Below are 20,942 nucleotides of genomic sequence, written 5' to 3' on the forward strand. Positions count from 1 at the left end.
GTCAAAGGTCAGGCAGAGACCCAAGAGGTTGACGGGAATCCACGCTTCTGTCTTTTACTCCAACAGAAGGCAGAGTTGACCGCCCTCGCCCCGCTCTGTGTTTTGTAGTTTACTCTGCTTCCCTTTGAGAAACTCCAAAAAGTGAGTTCAGGAATCTCCGCAGGGGGGGAAACAGGAAATAACATTAAAAAGGTAGTAAATATTCCACTTTGCTCCTCGTGCAGTTCCTCGCCTCCTCAGCCGAGGTACATTCAGTAAAACAAAAGAACAAACGGGCCGAACCCGGAACGAGGACGTCCTCGTTCGTTGGATTCTTATTTATTTTTTGCTTTTTGGTTCCCGCTACGGTCCGGTTCCCTGCCGCCCGCGAGGGTCGACCTTCGACGGCGATGGTTCGCTCGGTTCGCTGCCGGCTATCGTTTCCGTCTTGGCGGCGAGCGGGTGAAAGATCTCCGACGTGGCTCGCGTCACGCTGTCGTAGGACGGCGGCGACGAGGCGGAGGAGGCGGTCTCGGAGCGCTCCATCCCCAACAGGCTGGAGCCGTAGTTCTCCCTCATCATGGCGGCGATGAGCCCTTCTTTCTCCGGCGCTTCCTCGAACGCGCCCTCGCCTCCTCCCTCCTCGCCGTCCTCCCCCACGTGCCGCGGCGTGGTGATCTGGCGGTACAGGTAGGAGGCGGCCTTCAGCTGCCGCCGCACCAGGTGTCTGCGGTAGCACCTCTGGATCACCGTGGCGGAGACGTCCTCCTGCTTCCGCCTCAGGGTGGTGGTGATGGGCTCGTAGGAGATCTTGGACGGGTTGGCCATCATGAACTTCTCCTCCATCTGCTGCTTGAGGGCGTCCATCTCGCCCGACTCGCCCAGGACGCGCTTGGTGAAGGCGAAGAGGATGTCCAGGCAGTGGATCTTGTCCCCGCTCACCATGGGGAGGTCCATGGAGATCAGCTTGATCTTATTGGGCTTGCTGATGCGCAGCGGCTCCGACAGCGAGTCGGCGAAGTCGGACAGCTTGGCGTACTCGATGAACTGCGTGGCCTCGGAGTCGAACTTCTCCCACACCTCGTAGAACATCTCGAAGTCGTCCTCGCTCAGCGGCTCGGTGCTCTCCTCCGTGGCCACGCTGAAGTTCTCCAGGATGATGGCGATGTACATGTTCACCACGATGAGGAAGGAGATGATGATATAGGTGACGAAGAAGGTGATGCCTACCGACGGGTTCCCGCAGTTCCCCCGCACCGTGGTGCCGGTGTGGGGGATGTTGGCGTTGCACTCCTCGGGGGAGTTGTTGAGGATGGGGCTCAGCAGGCTGTCCCAGCCGGCGGAGGTGGTGATCTGGAACAAGCAGATCATGCTGTTCCCGAACGTCTCGAAGTTGAACATGTCGTCGATGCCCGCCTGCCGCTTCACGTAGGCGAAGTTGGCCATGCCGAAGATGGCGTAGATGAACATGACCAGGAAGAGGAGGAGCCCGATGTTGAAGAGGGCGGGGAGGGACATCATGAGGGCGAACAGCAACGTCCGGATGCCCTTGGCGCCTCGGATGAGTCGCAGAATCCGTCCGATGCGGGCCAATCGAATCACTCGGAACAGCGTCGGCGACACAAAGTACTTCTCGATGATGTCCGCAAGCACGATACCTGGAAAACAGAAAAGAAGTCTGTCAATCAAGCCGTACAGAACTGCAGATCGGTTCCAAGTCCTCCAACGATCCTCCAACAGAGAGTTAGGCCATTTTTATGTAAATCGTCGTTGTGACCGTTAGCAAAAGGCAAACTTTCGCATAAAGTAAACCGTTTTTTACGGGAAGTAGCGGACTACTAATGTGGTTAAAAATTTTACTAAAATTAGTTAAATTGAATAAGGTAATGCTTCATCCACATCCTCTTGTCAAGGTGTAGGAAAGCACATTGTTATGAACTTAGTTCTGTGCATTCTTCTGTAACCAGTGTAGCATTAAAGCATGCTGGAATTAGCAAGCTGGCTAGCTGCCTAGTTAGCTAATTCCGCCATGCTACGCCCATCACAGAACATTAGCTGAACAGGTCTAATGGTCCCTCCAGAGGACACGCTAGACAGCTAACTAGTCAACGCTTTACAACGCCACCGACGCTACAAATTAACAACAAATTGCCATTTTATTTTATACTAGTTGTACTAACTGCTATGCTACACTTGCTACGGAACATTATCTTAACATTGGGCTATTGGCCAGCGTCAGATCTTAGTCTACCGGTCCCTCCGCCTCACTGCCCGCCACTCCAGTGACGGACGAGCTAACGAGCTAACTAGCTAACTAGCTAACAAGCTAACGAGCTGTCTTTGGCTCGGCGTCCCCTTTTTTCCCGGCAAGCGACAACTCTTTACAGCCCCAACGACAAATTGCCATTTTCTTTTGGTGTACCAGTCAATGTCCTCCTCTTATTCTTTTTCTATGTTTCGTGAGATTCTTAGTGATTCTCACTTACATGCTTAACCTCCTTATTAGATCAATAAGAAGAGCTTTTTCTGCAGGTCTAATTTCATCTGCAGAGACAAAGATACAGGAGATTCTATTTGGAGTTATATTGGCTAAAATCGATGCGCTGAAGACTATTAGTTGACCAAGATTTTCCTTTTATTTGAGGACATTCCTGTGAGTTACATCATCTAAAAGCTCTCCGTTTGGATATTCCCGTCGCCGTGTGGCAGCTCTGCTGTGATTACAACGTGAGTAATTGCTTCTGGAGGGCCGCGTCGTCTTCCCCCCCCCTTGAACGGCGCTGTCGAACGCTTGTAATTCAAGCGTCTTTTCCTTGTTATCCTGGAATGATAAACTCAAAGAGGAGCCGGCCTGTCATCACCTCGGACCGGACCTCCATCTTTCATCCGTCTCCTTGCGTTGAGTTGTGGGTGATGGAAGGGATGAGCAGGGGGGAGTCGAGAGGGAATCACCAGCACGTCGTACATCAACTCCCCCCTCACACACACACACACAGCTGATGTAACAGGTCAATCATGTTTGATTTGTCTCCAGGGACCGCCCTCTGGCAGCTCTGATTGCTGCTGCTACCTTCACCTCCCCCAGGCAGCCTCGTCTCCGGCTTGCACACGCCGCACATCCACACACACTTAATTACACACACACACACAGACACACACACACAGTCTTGTCACAACACTGATAGCTAAATTACCTGCTTTGGTCGGTCCGTGCAGACTGTTATGTCATGCGTGTTTGTAGTGTGCGGGGCTGGTTATGATCATACTGGACCTTGGTGCAAACATCAAGGCTACCCGGACGGTCATTTTGTTGGCAGATAATTGTCAGGCAGACATTACATGATGCCACACACACACACACACACACACACACACACACACACACACACACACACACACACACACTGAAATGGCTGGATAGCTAGTTTTTCCTGTTGATAAACATACTGTTTGTCGTCCATACTCTACTTTGCATCTTTGTAGCATAACGTTAGCTTTATGCTAACGTAGAGCTATTCAAAGATTTTGGGGAAATATTGATATTGATTTGGGGGAAAATAACATATCTGGACAGCTAGCTAGTCTTGTTGTTAAAAAAATATCGTCAAATTGTATTTACTGTTTGTCTCTATACTCCAAGTTTGTGAATTTAAATATTGCAGCTAAACATTAGCTATATGCTAATTAATATTTAGTGAAATTATTTACATTGATTTGGGGACATTGACTCTCCAGCTAGCTCGTCTTGTTTTTAAACAGACTGTCAGATTGAATTCACTGTTTGTCAACTGTACTCAGACTTTGTATCTCGTTAGCATAGCGTTAGCTTTATCGTTCAAAGTCTTTAGCACAAGTTTATTAGATTTTAACGTTTAGTCCTCTGATGTATAAAACAGGTCAGTGAACGCCCCTCTGGTGAATTTAGAAGCTTTTACGTGTCTTAAAAAAAGATTCAAAGGCGCGACGTCATGTGACTGTGGATACATTTCTGGGGATTATATTACGATCGGACTAACGTCTGTGTTGCATTTGAACTCCTTTCTACCACGTTGGGTAGTTTAATCTACGGCAATGCATCTCATTCTATAAGATCATCGTGGGTTGGCTGAAGGAAATAACATTAACCATGAACTGGTGAAAGGCCGACACCGAAACCGTGCATTTGAACTCACCGACGATTGAGAGGATGACGACCACAAAGTCGAAGATGTTCCAGCCGACGGTGAAGAAGTAGCATCGCAGCGCCACGATCTTCACGAGGCACTCGAAGGTGAAGACGATGATGAAGGCCAGGTTGATGTTGTTCAGGATGTACTCCATCTGGGGCGACTGCTCGTCCGTCTCCACCATCATGGTGATCATGTTGAAGAGGATCAGAACCATGATGATGATGTCGAAGGCCTGCTTCCCCGCCAGGTCGAAGAAGAAGCCCTGCACAGAGTTCTGGAGAGACATTTGTTTCTGTTATGAAGCCACATTTAGTACATTTATGACGCGTCAGTGTTTATCTCAGTGTTGGTACCAGAGGTCGGGGGATGGGCTTCTGGGGTTTCTTAGAACCCAGTTTCTTCATGGCGTTGTAGTACTTCTTCTGCTCCTCCGTCATGAAGATGTCCTGTCCTCCTAAGTAAACGAGCAACAGCAACAACGCTGTTATTTTATTTTACCACGGATGGATTGCTGAAAGGAACTATCAGACACATACCAACGAGGAAGAGACTCATCACGACCACAAGGAAAATTAAAACGGCCACAAAGGGACATGAAATGACAAGACAGGGAAAAAACTACAAAGGGACACAAACACACAACAAAGAGACACAAAACAACTAGACGGAAACATAAATACTACAAAGAGAAACTAAATTACTCAAAAGAGAAACAAAACGACTACAAAGAGAAACAAAAAGACTACAAAGAGAAACAAAAAGACTCAAAAGAGAAACTAGACTCAAAAGAGAAACTAAAAGACTCAAAAGAGAAACAAAAAGACTACAAAGAGAAACAAAAAGACTCAAAAGAGAAACTAAAAGACTCAAAAGAGAAACAAAAAGACTACAAAAAGAAACAAAAAGACTCAAAAGAGAAACAAAATAACTAAAAAGAGAAACAAAAAGACTACAAAGAGAAACAAAAAGACTCAAAAGAGACACAAAAACACTACAAAGAGACACAAAATTACTAAAAAGAGAAACAAAAAGACTACAAAGAGACAAAAAGACTACAAAGAGAAACAAAAAGACTCAAAAGAGAAACAAAAAGACTACAAATAGACCAGAACATCTATAAACATGTTAAAGTTTTAACCTTTTACTTGCAGTTTGCTCCCATTTTTTTTTTCGACTTTAAAATAAAGATCTGAGACCTTTTCTATTCACAAAAAAAAAGCGTTTCTCTCATGATCATGAATTTGTTAAAATTCTTCACCTGGTCATAACTCTAAAATGAAAAAAAAGTCTGAAATCTTTAATTTAGACAGTTATTTAATTTGCTTTATACTCATCTTTCGCTTCTGCTGGTTGAAGTTATCGATGATGACGCCGATGAAGAGGTTAAGGGTGAAGAAGGAGCCGAAGATGATGAAGATGACAAAGTACAGGTACATGTAGAGATTGATCTCCTTGATCGGCTGCTCCTCCACCTGACAGGAGCACACGTCATGTTTAACATGTTTTATTTATTACTATTTATTACATCAAACATCTCATCTTAGTTTTTTATTTACTTCAGTTTTAATCTCACATCATCACTTCATTTATTTGATTTCATCTGAAGTTATTCCCATTTAATGTCAAACTTAATTCACATCTAATCTCATTGTCTCTTTTATTTTCAACTAAATCCAGTAAAACATTTTCCTTGTGTAATTATGGAATTGTATCTTTGATTTAAACCTGTTCATCGGAACTGGAACTTTTATATTCTACCTGTTGGTTTTAACCTCATCTGGAGTTAAACACACTTCTCTAACTTACAGCTCGTGAATCCACCGCAGCGTACATGATCTCCATCCAGCCTTTGAAGGTTGCCTTGGAAATAAAGAACACACCAGCTGTGGTTAGTGATGAATATGACAAATACAGTAATCTGAGTGATCTGCTGCAGACACACAGGATGAAACAGGATGTTTATCTCTTCAGACCTAACAACTATGAAACAATAGCTTCAGCGCTTCATCAATGAAATCATGGATTTTATGAAAAACAGCAATTTTTAGCTTTGAGATCTGGGTCTGTCCACAGGGCGACTAGCTCAGTGGCTAGCAGGTCCGTCTTTCAATCAGGGGATTGGTGGTTTCGAGCCCCGGCTCTGCTAGTCTATGTTGATGTGTCCTTGCGCAAGACACTGAAACCATGCGGTGAAAGAAATGTAAGTTGCTTTGGATAAAAGTGAAATATAATGTGGACTGGAGTAGGAGGTTCTGGTGAACCTGCATGATGTTATCTGGTTTCACCAGAATCTGACCCAGTGGCTCCGACGAAGAACTTTAAGAAGAACTCTCTAGAACCAGACCATCTTCTCGATGGAGGTCTATAGAGGACCAGGACTAGACTGAGGTCTGTAGAGGACCAGGACTAGACTGAGGTCTGTAAAGGACCAGGACTAGACTGAGGTCTATAGAGGACCAGGACTAGACTGAGGTCTATAGAGGACCAGGACTAGACTGAGGTCTGTAGAGGACCAGGACTAGACTGAGGTCTATAGAGGACCAGGACTAAACTGAGACTATAGAGGACCAGGACTAGACTGAGGTCTATAGAGGACCAGGACTAGACTGAGGTCTATAGAGGACCAGGACTAGACTGAGGTCCGTAGAGGACCAGGACTAGACTGAGGTCTATAGAGGACCAGGACTAGACTGAGGTCTGTAGAGGACCAGGACTAGACTGAGGTCTACAGAGGACCAGAACTAGACTGAGACTATAGAGGACCAGGACTAGACTGAAAAATCATGTTTTTCTATGGACTTCCTCCCTCCGGGGGGATAAGAAGCTGCAGATGTGAAGGAACAGGTCTGAGTGGGCAGTCGGTCACTCAGACCTGGAATCAGCTGGTCACCAAGGTAACCACCTGGTATTATTACGCGCTGTAAAAGATGACGAGATCAGACGCAGATTTTTACCGGACGTGGTGAATGTACATCAGTGGTGCAGAACAAGTACAATTATGAGGTACTTGTACATCACTTGGTTATTTTCATTAGATGACAGAGGACTAAAAAGAGAGTAAAACAACATAAACTTCAAAGAGACAAAAATAAACTACAAAGAGACAAACATCAACTACAAAGAGACAAACATGAACTTCAAAGAGACAAACATGAACTTCAAAGAGACAAACATAAACTACAAAGAGACTAACGTAAACTTCAAAGAGACAAACATAAACTACAAAGAGACTAACGTAAACTTCAAAGAGACAAACATAAACTACAAGAGACAAACATGAACTTCAAATATACAAATGTAAACTACAAAGAGACAAACGTAAACTACAAGAGACAAACATAAACTACAAGAGACAAACATGAACTTCAAATATACAAATGTAAACTACAAAGAGACAAACGTAAACTACAAGAGACAAACATAAACTACAAGAGACAAACATAAACTACAAATATACAAATGTAAACTTCAAAGAGACAAACATAAACTACAAAGAGACAAACATAAACTACAAATATACAAATGTAAACTTCAAAGAGACAAACAATGACTTCCTTCCATCTTCTGCAGGACTCATGACTGAAGCTGAGGCCGATCCTCTGGATGCATTAGAGACATTTTAAATGAGTCTGTAGATGATTTCATTGATTTGTTCTTTGTATTTTATGATTTGTGATGTGTTTTGTTTTCGTTTGCAACTTTCTTGGTCAGGACGCTCTCTTCTGATTAAATACAAATAAATACAAATCTCCAACTTCAGACTTTTCCTCCGTCCATCCTCCATCTGTCCTTGATCCCTCCCTCCTCATTTCATCTCCATCTCTGTGGTTTCTTTCTCTCTATTTGCAGTTTGAACCTACATTCTCTTACTGCACTTAAACGTCTCCTCTCTCTCTCCATTTCCCTCCTACTTGGCTGGAGTCGCTCTAAAAATAAAAGCCTCTCAGACGCTGATTGATTGGAGGCTCTCAGGACTCCAGTGGTGGGCGACAAAGAGCGAGAAAGAAACGAGAGAGAGAGAGAGAGAGAGAGAGAGAGAGAGAGAAAGAGAGAGAGAGGAAGGCTTGTGAGGAAAGAAAGCAAAGTGATGGGAGATGGAAAGAGGAGGCGGCAGCGGAGGAGGCGATGCAGAGCTGTGTAATTGGCTTTGTCCATGTTGTGTTTAATGACAGATGATGGAGAGGGGAGGGAGGGGTGGACGAGAGAGAGAGAGAGAGAGAGAGAGAGAAAGAGAGAGCGAGAGAGAGAGAGAGAGAGAGCGGCAGAGCAACAAATGGATGATGAGACGGAAGAACATTCTACGATGTAGACGTGGATGGATTAACGTTAACAGGCCTACTGGGTACATATATTCACTAAAAGGGTAGCCGACCAATCAGGAAGAGACTCAAAAGGACCACACAAAAAATGAGACCAACACAGCTGCAAGATGACACAAAGATACAGATACGACTAAAAAGAGAGCAAAGCAACCACAAGGAGACAAAAAACAACAACAAAGACACACAAAACCACTACAAAGAGATTGACAAAACAATTAGAAAAAGACACAAAACCACTACAAAGAGACACCAAACAACTACAAAGAGACACACAACGAAAACAAAGATACAAAGAGCTTCTCTGTAAGAATCCAGAACCCCTCAGTAATAACCCAGAGCCTCTCTGTAAGAACCCATAACCTCTCTGTAATAACCTAGAACATCTATGTAAGAACCCATAACCTCTCTGTAAGAACCCAGAACCTCTCTGTAATAACCTAGAACCTCTCTGTAAGAATCCAGAACATCTCTGTAAGAATCCAGAACATCTCTGTAAGAACCCATAACCTCTCTGTAATAACCTAGAATATCTCTGTAAGAACGCATAACCTCTCTCTAAGAACCCATAACCTCTCTCTAAGAACCCATAACCTCTCTGTAAGAACCCAGAACATCTCTGTAAGAATCCAGAACATCTCTGTAAGAACCCATAACCTCTCTGTAAAAACCCAGAACCTCTCTGTAATAACCTCCTAGAACATCTCTGTAAGAACGCATAACATCTCTGTAAGAACGCATAACATCTCTGTAAGAACCCATAACTTCTCTGTAAGAACCCATAACCTCTCTGTAAGAACCCAGAACCTCTCTGTAAGAACCCATAACTTCTCTGTAAGAACCCAGAACCTCTCTGTAGAAACCCAGAACCTCTCTGTAGAAACCCAGAACCTCTCTGTAAGAACCCAGAGCCTCTCTGTAAGAACCCATAACTTCTCTGTAAGAACCCAGAGCCCCTCTGTAAGAACCCATAACCTCTCTGTATGAACCCAGAACCTCTCACCACTTGCAGCAGCGCCAGGTATCCGGCCCCCACGTTGTCGAAGTTGACCTTGACCTTGGTCCAGTAGTAGTGCGCGGTGTCGTTGAGCGCCTCGCACTCGGACTTGTTGTTGATGAAGGCCGACTCGTAGATGTGACCCGTCCGGTTGACGCAGCGGCCGAACTTGCCGGCGAACAGGTTGACGCCCATGATGCTGAAGATGAGCCAGAAGATGAGGCAGACCAGCAGCACGTTCATGATGGACGGGATCGCCCCGATCAGAGCGTTCACCACCACCTGCAGCAGGAACAAGACGCCGTCACACACGGTCCTCCTCACAGGAGGCTTCTTCAGTCCACTTTCAGGGAACCACGAGCGTACCCTTTAGGGAAAGACTGTAGTCTGCTTCTTAAGGGAACCACTAGTTTAACCTTTAGGGAAAGACTGTAGTCTGCTTCTTAAGGGAACCACTAGTTAAACCTTTAGGGAAAGACTCTAGTCTGCTTCTTAAGGGAACCACTAGTTTAACCTTTAGGGAAAGACTCTAGTCTGCTTCTTAAGGGAACCACTAGTTAAACCTTTAGGGAAAGACTCTAGTCTGCTTCTTAAGGGAACCACTAGTTAAACCTTTAGGGAAAGACTCTAGTCTGCTTCTTAAGGGAACCACTAGTTAAACCTTTAGGGAAAGACTGTAGTCTGCTTCTTAAGGGAACCACTAGTTAAACCTTTAGGGAAAGACTCTAGTCTGCTTCTTAAGGGAACCACTAGTTTAACCTTAAGGGAAAGACTCTAGTCTGCTTCTTAAGGGAACCACTAGTTAAACCTTTAGGGAAAGACTCTAGTCTGCTTCTTAAGGGAACCATCTAGTTTAACCTTTAGGGAAAGACTCTAGTCTGCTTCTTAAGGGAACCACTAGCTTAACCTTTAGGGAAAGACTCTAGTCTGCTTCTTAAGGGAACCACTAGTTTAACCTTTAGGGAAAGACTCTAGTCTGCTTCTTAAGGGAACCACTAGTTAAACCTTTAGGGAAAGACTCTAGTCTGCTTCTTAAGGGAACCACTAGTTAAACCTTTAGGGAAAGACTCTATTTTGCTTCTTAAGGGAACCACTAGTTTAACCTTTAGGGAAAGACTCTAGTCTGCTTCTTAAGGGAACCACTAGCTTAACCTTTAGGGAAAGACTCTAGTCTGCTTCTTAAGGGAACCACTAGTTAAACCTTTAGGGAAAGACTCTAGTCTGCTTCTTAAGGGAACCACTAGTTTAACCTTTAGGGAAAGACTCTAGTCTGCTTCTTTAAGGGAACCACTAGTTAAACCTTTAGGGAAAGACTCTAGTCTGCTTCTTTAAGGGAAACGTCTAGCTTAACCTTTAGGGAAAGACTCTAGTCTGCTTCTTAAGGGAACCACTAGTTTAACCTTTAGGGAAAGACTCTAGTCTGCTTCTTAAGGGAACCACTAGTTTAACCTTTAGGGAAAGACTCTAGTCTGCTTCTTTAAGGGAACCACTAGTTAAACCTTTAGGGAAAGACTCTAGTCTGCTTCTTTAAGGGAAACGTCTAGCTTAACCTTTAGGGAAAGACTCTAGTCTGCTTCTTAAGGGAACCACTAGTTTAACCTTTAAGGAAAGACTCTAGTCTGCTTCTTAAGGGAACCACTAGCTTAACCTTTAGGGAAAGACTCTAGTCTGCTTCTTAAGGGAACCACTAGTTAAACCTTTAGGGAAAGACTCTAGTCTGCTTCTTAAGGGAACCACTAGTTTAACCTTTAGGGAAATACTCTAGTCTGCTTCTTTAAGGGAACCACTAGTTAAACCTTTAGGGAAAGACTCTAGTCTGCTTCTTTAAGGGAAACGTCTAGCTTAACCTTTAGGGAAAGACTCTAGTCTGCTTCTTAAGGGAACCACTAGTTTAACCTTTAGGGAAAGACTCTAGTCTGCTTCTTAAGGGAACCACTAGTTTAACCTTTAGGGAAAGACTCTAGTCTGCTTCTTTAAGGGAACCACTAGTTAAACCTTTAGGGAAAGACTCTAGTCTGCTTCTTAAGGGAACCACTAGTTAAACCTTTAGGGAAAGACTGTAGTCTGCTTCTTAAGGGAACCACTAGTTAAACCTTTAGGGAAAGACTGTAGTCTGCTTCTTAAGGGAACCACTAGTTAAACCTTTAGGGAAAGACTCTAGTCTGCTTCTTAAGGGAACCACTAGTTTAACCTTTAGGGAAAGACTCTAGTCTGCTTCTTAAGGGAACCACTAGTTTAACCTTTAGGGAAAGACTCTAGTCTGCTTCTTTAAGGGAACCATCTAGTTTAACCTTTAGGAAAAGACTCTAGTCTGCTTCTTTAAGGGAACCATCTAGTTAAACCTTTAGGGAAAGACTCTAGTCTGCTTCTTAAGGGAACCACTAGTTTAACCTTTAGGGAAATACTCTAGTCTGCTTCTTTAAGGGAACCACTAGTTAAACCTTTAGGGAAAGACTCTAGTCTGCTTCTTTAAGGGAAACGTCTAGCTTAACCTTTAGGGAAAGACTCTAGTCTGCTTCTTAAGGGAACCACTAGTTTAACCTTTAGGGAAAGACTCTAGTCTGCTTCTTAAGGGAACCACTAGTTTAACCTTTAGGGAAAGACTCTAGTCTGCTTCTTTAAGGGAACCACTAGTTTAACCTTTAGGGAATGACTCTAGTCTGCTTCTTAAGGGAACCACTAGTTTAACCTTTAGGGAAAGACTCTAGTCTGCTTCTTTAAGGGAACCACTAGTTAAACCTTTAGGGAAAGACTCTAGTCTGCTTCTTAAGGGAACCACTAGTTAAACCTTTAGGGAAAGACTGTAGTCTGCTTCTTAAGGGAACCACTAGTTAAACCTTTAGGGAAAGACTGTAGTCTGCTTCTTAAGGGAACCACTAGTTAAACCTTTAGGGAAAGACTCTAGTCTGCTTCTTAAGGGAACCACTAGTTTAACCTTTAGGGAAAGACTCTAGTCTGCTTCTTAAGGGAACCACTAGTTAAACCTTTAGGGAAAGACTGTAGTCTGCTTCTTAAGGGAACCACTAGTTAAACCTTTAGGGAAAGACTGTAGTCTGCTTCTTTAAGGGAACCACTAGTTAAACCTTTAGGGAAAGACTCTAGTCTGCTTCTTAAGGGAACCACTAGTTTAACCTTTAGGGAAAGACTCTAGTCTGCTTCTTAAGGGAACCACTAGTTTAACCTTTAGGGAAAGACTCTAGTCTGCTTCTTTAAGGGAACCATCTAGTTTAACCTTTAGGAAAAGACTCTAGTCTGCTTCTTTAAGGGAACCATCTAGTTTAACCTTTAGGGAAAGCGTACATTAACTTAAGTACTGTGCGAACTAGAGGTACATGGACTTTACTTGACTAATCAAGATTCATGGATAAATTCAGTAACTTTTTCAGACTAAACAGACAATAAAACTCATTTTGCATAAATGTTGGTGCTCAGAGTGCTGAGTCAGCTAACGTCAGCGATACATAAATAAATAGATCAACCTGCCACTCCAGCCCTCCTCATTATACCCACAATGCAGTGCTCCGACCCAGGATCCCCGGCTGAGCAGCGGTTTGTAAATTGACATGAGCGCTAATCTTATTAAGTCAGACAAAGAAGAAGAAGAGGAGAGGACCATGGGAGAGCGACAGCTCAGACTTCATTCCCAGCATGCATCACAGGTCGTGAACCTCATGTGACCCCAGAGTCAGCATCCTGCACACCTTTTACATTTCACCTTTGCTCTTATTTAATATTATTATTATTATTATTGTTATTATTATTATTATTATTATTAAGGTTAACCTCATGTTTCTCAGTGGGGAGTAAAGTTTCTGCAGGACACTGACTCTGATACTCTGTAATACTGATGATGGTGATGGTGATGATGATGATGATGATGATGATGATGATGATGATGATGATGATGATGATGATGATAATGAAGAAGATGGAGGGTCGTTTATGGACGTGCAAAGTTTAAATACTGATATTGAATAAAATAAATACTGAGTTTGTTTTCTGAAAGAGAAAACCTCACGAGGAAGAGAGTAACACTGACAGGAAGTGACGAGCTGAGCCAATCAGAGAGGAGGAAACACAGACAGGAAGTGATGAGCCCTTTTCCCTCACTTGTGTCCTTTCCTTTCGTGTTAGTCCCTCCCACCAGTTGTAATAAAAAATACATGTTTTACAGTTTATTGTGTGGTGTTAGTACTTTTACTGTAAAAGAGCATGTTTACTGTGTTGTATTACTATTTATACTGGAACAGAGTATTGTTGTGTGGTATTAGTACTCTGTGTGTTTAGACACTGAGCTAGTAGTAGTCGCTCTGCAGTAAAGCGTCTGAATACTTCCTCCCCCTCAGCCCGGGCGTGTTTGATGTACTAATACTTCCTCCCCCTCAGCCCGGGCGTGTTTGATGTACTAATACTTCCTCCCCCTCGGCCCGGGCGTGTTTGATGTACTAATACTTCCTCCCCCTCGGCCCGGGCGTGTTTGATGTACTAATACTTCCTCCCCCTCGGCCCGGGCGTGTTTGATGTACTAATACTTCCTCCCCCTCGGCCCGGGCGTGTTTGATGTACTAATACTGACTCTTACCCTCATGCCTTCAAATCTGGAGAGCGCTCTGAGGGGCCGGAGCGCCCGAAGCGTCCGCAGAGACTTGATGGCTGCAAAGTCTGAATAACCCAACGTGTTCGCCACCAAGCTGACCAGAGACACCTGGAGGACACGGGGAGACAGAGAGGAGACAGGAGACAGAGAGGAGACAGAGAGGAGACAGAGAGGAGACAGAGAGGAGACAGGAGACAGGAGACAGAGAGGAGACAGAGAGGAGACAGAGAGGAGACAGAGAGGAGACAGGAGACAGGAGACAGAGAGGAGACAGAGAGGAGACAGGAGACAGGAGACAGAGAGGAGACAGAGAGGAGACAGAGAGGAGACAGAGAGGAGACAGGAGACAGGAGACAGAGAGGAGACAGAGAGGAGACAGAGAGGAGACAGAGAGGAGACAGGAGACAGGAGACAGGAGACAGAGAGGAGACAGAGAGGAGACAGAGAGGAGACAGGAGACAGAGAGGAGACAGAGAGGAGACAGGAGACAGGAGACAGAGAGGAGACAGAGAGGAGACAGAGAGGAGACAGGAGACAGGAGACAGAGAGGAGACAGAGAGGAGACAGGAGACAGAGAGGAGACAGAGAGGAGACAGGAGACAGAGAGGAGACAGGAGACAGAGAGGAGACAGGAGACAGAGAGGAGACAGGAGACAGAGAGGAGACAGAGAGGAGACAGAGGAAAGAAAAGCAAGACAGTTAACTTCTCGTCCAATGAAAGACGGAGGCGACTCCTCGGCCAATCAGAACTGTGGGTTTGAGGAGCGTTAGGTTGAGCGTCAGCTGCCTGGAGGCTCCTGCAGGAGGAAGGAGACGAGGGAGGAAACTGAACTGTTAGTTTGAATCCTTCAGGGCAAAGCCATGTTCGACCTGTGAAACGAAAACAACGGTAGAATATCGCTGAAGTATTCCTGAAGTACACGGAATGTAGTGAGGAGGAGGAGAGGGACCACGGCGGATTGATGAGTTCATAGTTTATTATTTTATATCACAAACGCGTCATGAGGTCTTTAATGTTGATTAAACCCAATATTACTAGCACTACTACATGACGGGAAATATCCTTAAAACAAGGCTTGACGTGTAAACGTCTTCCCATGACATCATCTCAAGAGGTAAAGCTATTTAACATTAACTGTTGGATGTATAAACTATTTTAAACCAGCTCAGCTTCACGTGTGCGCTTGATTTTGACACTGGGGCAGCCGGTCTCGGGTCGGTTCGGGTGGGCAGAGGTGAGTTGAGCCGGTTCTTACCCTGATACCAGCGAAGCGGGACGCGGCCCGGAGAGGACGGAGAGCCCTGAGAGTCCTCAGCGCCCGCACGGCGACGACGTGCTCCATGGAGCTGAACCGAGCCAGCTGACCCAACACTGACATCTTACAACACAACGCACAGTGGAGAGCATGTCAGCGAGCATTCAACTTAAATATGACCATAAATACTGTTCTTACTCATTAAATGTCTCTTTTGTTTGGTGTAATACTTCTGTTATATGTATTTCACAATAAAAGCCCACTACTAGCACTACTAGCACGACTACTAGCACGACTACTAGCACATCTACTAGCGCTACTACTAACACGTCTACTAGCATAACTACTAGTACTACTACTTAAATATGACCATAAAAACTGTTCTTACTCATTAATTGTCACTCTTTTGTTTAATGTAATACTTCTGTTATATGTATTTCACAATAAAAGCCCACTACTAGCACTACTAGCACGTCTACTAGCACATCTACTAGCACATTTACGAGCACGTCTACTAGCACATCTACTAGCACTACTACTAGCACATCTACTAGCACTACAACTAGCACATATACTAGCACGTCTACTAGCACTACTACTAGCACATCTACTAGCACTACTACTAGCACGTCTACTAGCACTACTACTAGCACATTTACTAGCACTACTACTAGCACATCTACTAGCACTACTACTAGCACGTCTACTAGCACGTCTACTAGCACATTTACTAGCACTACTACTAGCACATCTACTAGCACTACTACTAGCACGTCTACTAGCACTACTACTAGCAATACTACTAGAACTATTACTAGCACTACTACTAGTAATACTACTAGCAATACTACTAGCAATATTACTAGCACTACTACTAGCACGTCACTAGCATGTCTACTAGCACTACTACTAGTACTACTACTTAAATATGACCATAAATTAGCAGATTTGATTTTTACATGGAGGCTTCTCACTAAAATATGATGAAAGAAAAAAAAAACATTTTGTTTAATAGAAATTCGTTTCATATAATTCTTCTGGCCCCTTCAGATGAGCATTGGGTCCCTTGGAGGGCCCAGATCCTCATGCTGGAACACACAGCTTCAGATCATCCAACGTTGAGTCACAAGTCGTAACAATTTGGTTTTCTGGTGAGTTTGTGTGTGTTTTTCTGCCCTCTAGTGGCAGAAAACTGACGCCTGCAGCTTTAAGAAAATGACGTGAATCGTTCTGTTTCTATCGTTAACGCTGCAGAAATAAAACGGAGAGAGAGAAACTCAATGCATGTGTGTGTGTGTGTCACCTAATCTCAACCAGAAGACAGAAAGAGAGAGTGTGTGTGCACAGAGATGTACACATCTTTGTGTTTGTGTGTGCAGAATCTAAAAAGCCTGATCGTTCGGCCCGAGGCTGTTGGGACTCTCTGCTCGTCTCTCTTTGTCTCTGCTCGTCTCTCCTCGTCTCCCCTTGTGTCTCTTTGTCTCTTTGTCTCTTTGTCTCTTTGTCTCTCGCTGCTTTTATTTTTAGCGTTGCATAGTTGCAGTGCAGCGACTGTAACACACACGACCCGAGATGTGCGTCACGTGCTCGTGGTCGGCTGCTGTATTTAAGTTCTTCTTCTTCCGTCCTTACATAAGATCTATTCTTTGCATTTGAAATATTTTTTTGCCCCGAAAGAAGAAGAATGAACTGATTCAAACTTCCTTTTAGTTGATGTAAATGTTGAGTTGTGGTCGTTTGTTGTGTAGTTGTTGTGACGTCTTGCCTTCATTAAGTCGGATTTTGGGCCCTACCCCTTGGGCTTTAGTCGTTGCCATCTTGTTTTTTCGTGACCATATGTGGACAGAGGAGGAGCGACGTAGTCTCTGGTGTCGACCTGTCAATCACCTTGTAGCCCCGCCCTACAGCGTCTCCTGCTTTATGTCTGTTTGACTCTAAATGACCATCATTTAAATGAATGGCCTGGTTCCTCCACGACCATGTGTGCATTTAAATCAACGTGAAAGCATCAGCTGACATGAACCAACGACTCAATCAATCAATCAATCAATCAATCAATCAGCCGATCCTTGACTTACATCGACGATGAGGAAGTCCAGCCAGCACCAGTAGTTGGTGAAGTACTTCTTGAAGCCGTAGCCGAGCCACTTGAGCAGCATCTCCAGGATGAAGATGTAGGTGAAGATCTTGTCGGCGTACTCCAGCACCACCTTGACCACCTTCCTCTGCTCGATGTAGATGTCCTCGAAGGCCTGCAGGGGGCAGCAGAGAGGGGGTTGGCTTCAGGCCTGATCCCAGGTCTGATCTCAGGTCTGATCTCAGGTCTGAGATCATCAGTCGGTAGAACACAAGCTTTAGGGCACAGATCTCACTACATCACACCTCTGGGTGTTTCTGATGGTTTGTTTGTTTGGGAAGTTCCTTTTTGGATGTTTTGGGCAAAGAAACAACAATCTGATAATTTAGCAAATAAATATAATTATATGGTGGTGATAAATAATAAACAGATAAAACTGTATAAAGCAGACTCTGACCAGTATAAACCAGTATAAAGCAGACTGACCAGTATAAACCAGTATAAACCAGTATAAAGCAGACGGACCAGTACAAACCAGTATAAAGCAGACTGACCAGTATAAACCAGTATAAACCAGTATAAAGCAGACTGACCAGTATAAACCAGTATAAAGCAGACGGACCAGTACAAACCAGTATAAAGCAGACTGACCAGTATAAACCAGTATAAACCAGTATAAAGCAGACTGACCAGTATAAACCAGTATAAAGCAGACTGACAAGTATAAACCAGTATAAAGCAGACTGACCAGTATAAACCAGTATAAAGCAGACTCTGACCAGTATAAACCAGTATAAAGCAGACTGACCAGTATAAACCAGTATAAAGCAGACTGACCAGTATAAACCAGTATAAACCAGTATAAAGCAGACTGACCAGTATAAACCAGTATGAACCAGTATAAAGCAGACTCTGACCAGTATAAACCAGTATAAACCAGTATAAACCAGTATAAAGCAGACTGACCAGTATAAACCAGTATAAAGCAGACTGACCAGTATAAACCAGTATAAAGCAGACTCTGACCAGTATAAACCAGTATAAAGCAGACTGACCAGTATAAACCAGTATAAAGCAGTATAAAGCAGACTGACCAGTATAAACCAGTATAAAGCAGACTGACCAGTATAAACCAGTATGAACCAGTATAAAGCAGACTCTGACCAGTATAAACCAGTATAAACAAGTATAAACCAGTATAAAGCAGACTGACCAGTATAAACCAGTATAAAGCAGACTCTGACCAGCATAAACCAGTATAAAGCAGACTGACCAGCATAAACCAGTATAAACCAGTATAAAGCAGACTGACCAGTATAAACCAGTATAAAGCAGACTGACCAGCATAAACCAGTATAAACCAGTATAAAGCAGACTGACCAGTATAAACCAGTATAAAGCAGACTGACCAGTATAAACCAGTATAAACCAGTATAAAGCAGACTGACCAATATAAACCAGTATAAAGCAGACTGACCAGTATAAACCAGTATAAAGCAGACTATGATCAGTATAAACCAGTATAAAGCAGACTGACCAGTATAAACCAGTATAGAGCAGTATAAAGCAGACTGACCAGTATAAACCAATATAAAGCAGACTGACCAGTATAAACCAGTTTAAACCAGTATAAAGCAGACTGACCAGTATAAACCAGTATAAACCAGTATAAAGCAGACTCTGACCAGTATAAACCAGTATAAAGCAGACTGACCAGTATAAACCAGTATAAAGCAGACTCTGACCAGTATAAACCAGTATAAACCAGTATAAAGCAGACTGACCAGCATAAACCAGTATAAACCAGTATAAAGCAGACTGACCAGCATAAACCAGTATAAAGCAGACTGACCAGTATAAACCAGTATAAAGCAGACTGACCAGCATAAACCAGTATAAACCAGTATAAAGCAGACTGACCAGTATAAACCAGTATAAAGCAGACTCTGACCAGCATAAACCAGTATAAACCAGTATAAAGCAGACTGACCAGTATAAACCAGTATAAAGCAGACTGACCAGTATAAACCAGAATAAACCAGTATAAAGCAGACTGACCAGTATAAACCAGTATAAACCAGTATAAAGCAGACTGACCAGTATAAACCAGTATGAACCAGTATAAAGCAGACTGACCAGTATAAACCAGTATAAACCAGTATAAACTGACCAGTGCTCCTGAGCTCAGCAGGATCATGAAGATGATGAAGGACTCGAACCAGCTGTGCTCTACGATCTGGAAGCAGGTCTTCCTCAGTGTCCACCACGTCTGACCCAGACCAGCTGAGGTGTCCACGTCACAGCACTGGGACCTGGACACGCAGACTGGGAGGGGAGGGGGGGGGGGGAGAGGGGGGGGGGGGGGGAGGGAAGGTAACTTCACAACTTGTTCTAAATGTATTAAGCTAAAGTTTATTAGATAATGTGAACATCAGGTGTTTGTGTTCTGGCAGGTAAACAAATAAATACAATGAAATGAATAAAAATGAAACATTAAGTTAAAACAAAAATAAAATAAATAAAAATCAAGTAACAATTAAATTAAATAAAATTCAATATAGTAAAAAAGAATATATATATATATATATATATATAAATATATATATATATATATATATATAAATATATGTTTAAATAAAGTAAAATGAAACAAATAAAAAAATATAATACAGAATGTCAGTCAGACTTAAACAGCGGGTTAATAAAGAACAGATAATCTCACGCTAAGTCTAGTGTGTGTGTGTGTGTGTGTGTGTGTGTGTGTGTGTGTGTGTGCGTGTGATGCCACCTTTCACACTCCTTCCTGTTACAGAACTGTTTTCTACCTAAAACTCATGCTCATTAAATGTCGGTCTGTAGTTCGCTAATCGTAGTTGTAGTTCTTTAAGCGTAGTTGTAGTTCTTTAAGCGTAGTTGTAGTTCTTTAGGCGTAGTTGTAGTTCTTTAAGCATAGTTGTAGTTCTTTAAGCGTAGTTGTAGTTCTTTAAGCATAGTTGTAGTTCTTTAGGCGTAGTTGTAGTTCTTTAAGCATAGTTGTAGTTCTTTAAGCGTAGTTGTAGTTCTTTAAGCATAGTTGTAGTTCGTTGAATGAACTTGAGTGACTTCCTGCTCTGAGGTCTCTGCGTCTGAAGAAGACCTCGATCCGTGTGCTCGCCGCTCTTCGGAGCGCTGATTGCGGCGTCCGCCTGCTTCCCTAATTACAGCTCTGATTACCTCAGCTTTCTGCTGCCATGGCGACTAATAGGCTTTGCACCGCCACGCCGGCTGAGTAATCTAATGAAAACAAGCGAGAGGTAATCCGACACTCAATCAGCCCACTTGGCAGAGTTATTACCAACGTGTCTGTGAGTGTGTGTGTCTGTGAGTGTGTGTGTCTGTGAGTGTGTGTGTCTGTGAGTGTGTGTGTGTTGGGAAAAGCCCCTCTGCCTGTGCTGAAGTAATAAACACTTCTGCTGCAATAAGATGTCATTGAACACCTCGTTTCGTCACCTGTTGGTGACCCCCCCCCCTCCCTCACCGCCGCCAGGTAATTAAAACGCTACGAACTC

At 43.6% G+C, this 20,942-nt stretch overlaps 1 protein-coding gene across 1 annotated transcript in view; it reads right to left on the reverse strand.

Moving 5' to 3' along the window:
* Positions 1-342: 342 nt before the first annotated feature.
* Positions 343-20,942, reverse strand: part of LOC306750688 (sodium channel protein type 3 subunit alpha-like) — a gene marked incomplete at its 3' end in the record, with an annotated part of 107,146 nt that continues 86,546 nt past the window's right edge. Inside the window, exons 23-31 of the mRNA XM_079234155.1 lie at positions 19,565-19,719; positions 17,396-17,569; positions 14,047-14,169; positions 9,471-9,746; positions 5,955-6,008; positions 5,479-5,620; positions 4,502-4,602; positions 4,152-4,422; positions 343-1,637 (exon numbers count right to left, since the gene is read on the reverse strand). Of these exons, the coding sequence (XP_079090281.1) occupies positions 343-1,637; positions 4,152-4,422; positions 4,502-4,602; positions 5,479-5,620; positions 5,955-6,008; positions 9,471-9,746; positions 14,047-14,169; positions 17,396-17,569; positions 19,565-19,719 (2,591 nt within the window). The remainder of the gene's footprint in view (positions 1,638-4,151; positions 4,423-4,501; positions 4,603-5,478; positions 5,621-5,954; positions 6,009-9,470; positions 9,747-14,046; positions 14,170-17,395; positions 17,570-19,564; positions 19,720-20,942) is intronic.

This window comes from Taurulus bubalis (assembly GCF_910589615.1).
Source record: "Taurulus bubalis genome assembly, chromosome: 18".
Taxonomy (NCBI): domain Eukaryota; kingdom Metazoa; phylum Chordata; class Actinopteri; order Perciformes; family Cottidae; genus Taurulus; species Taurulus bubalis.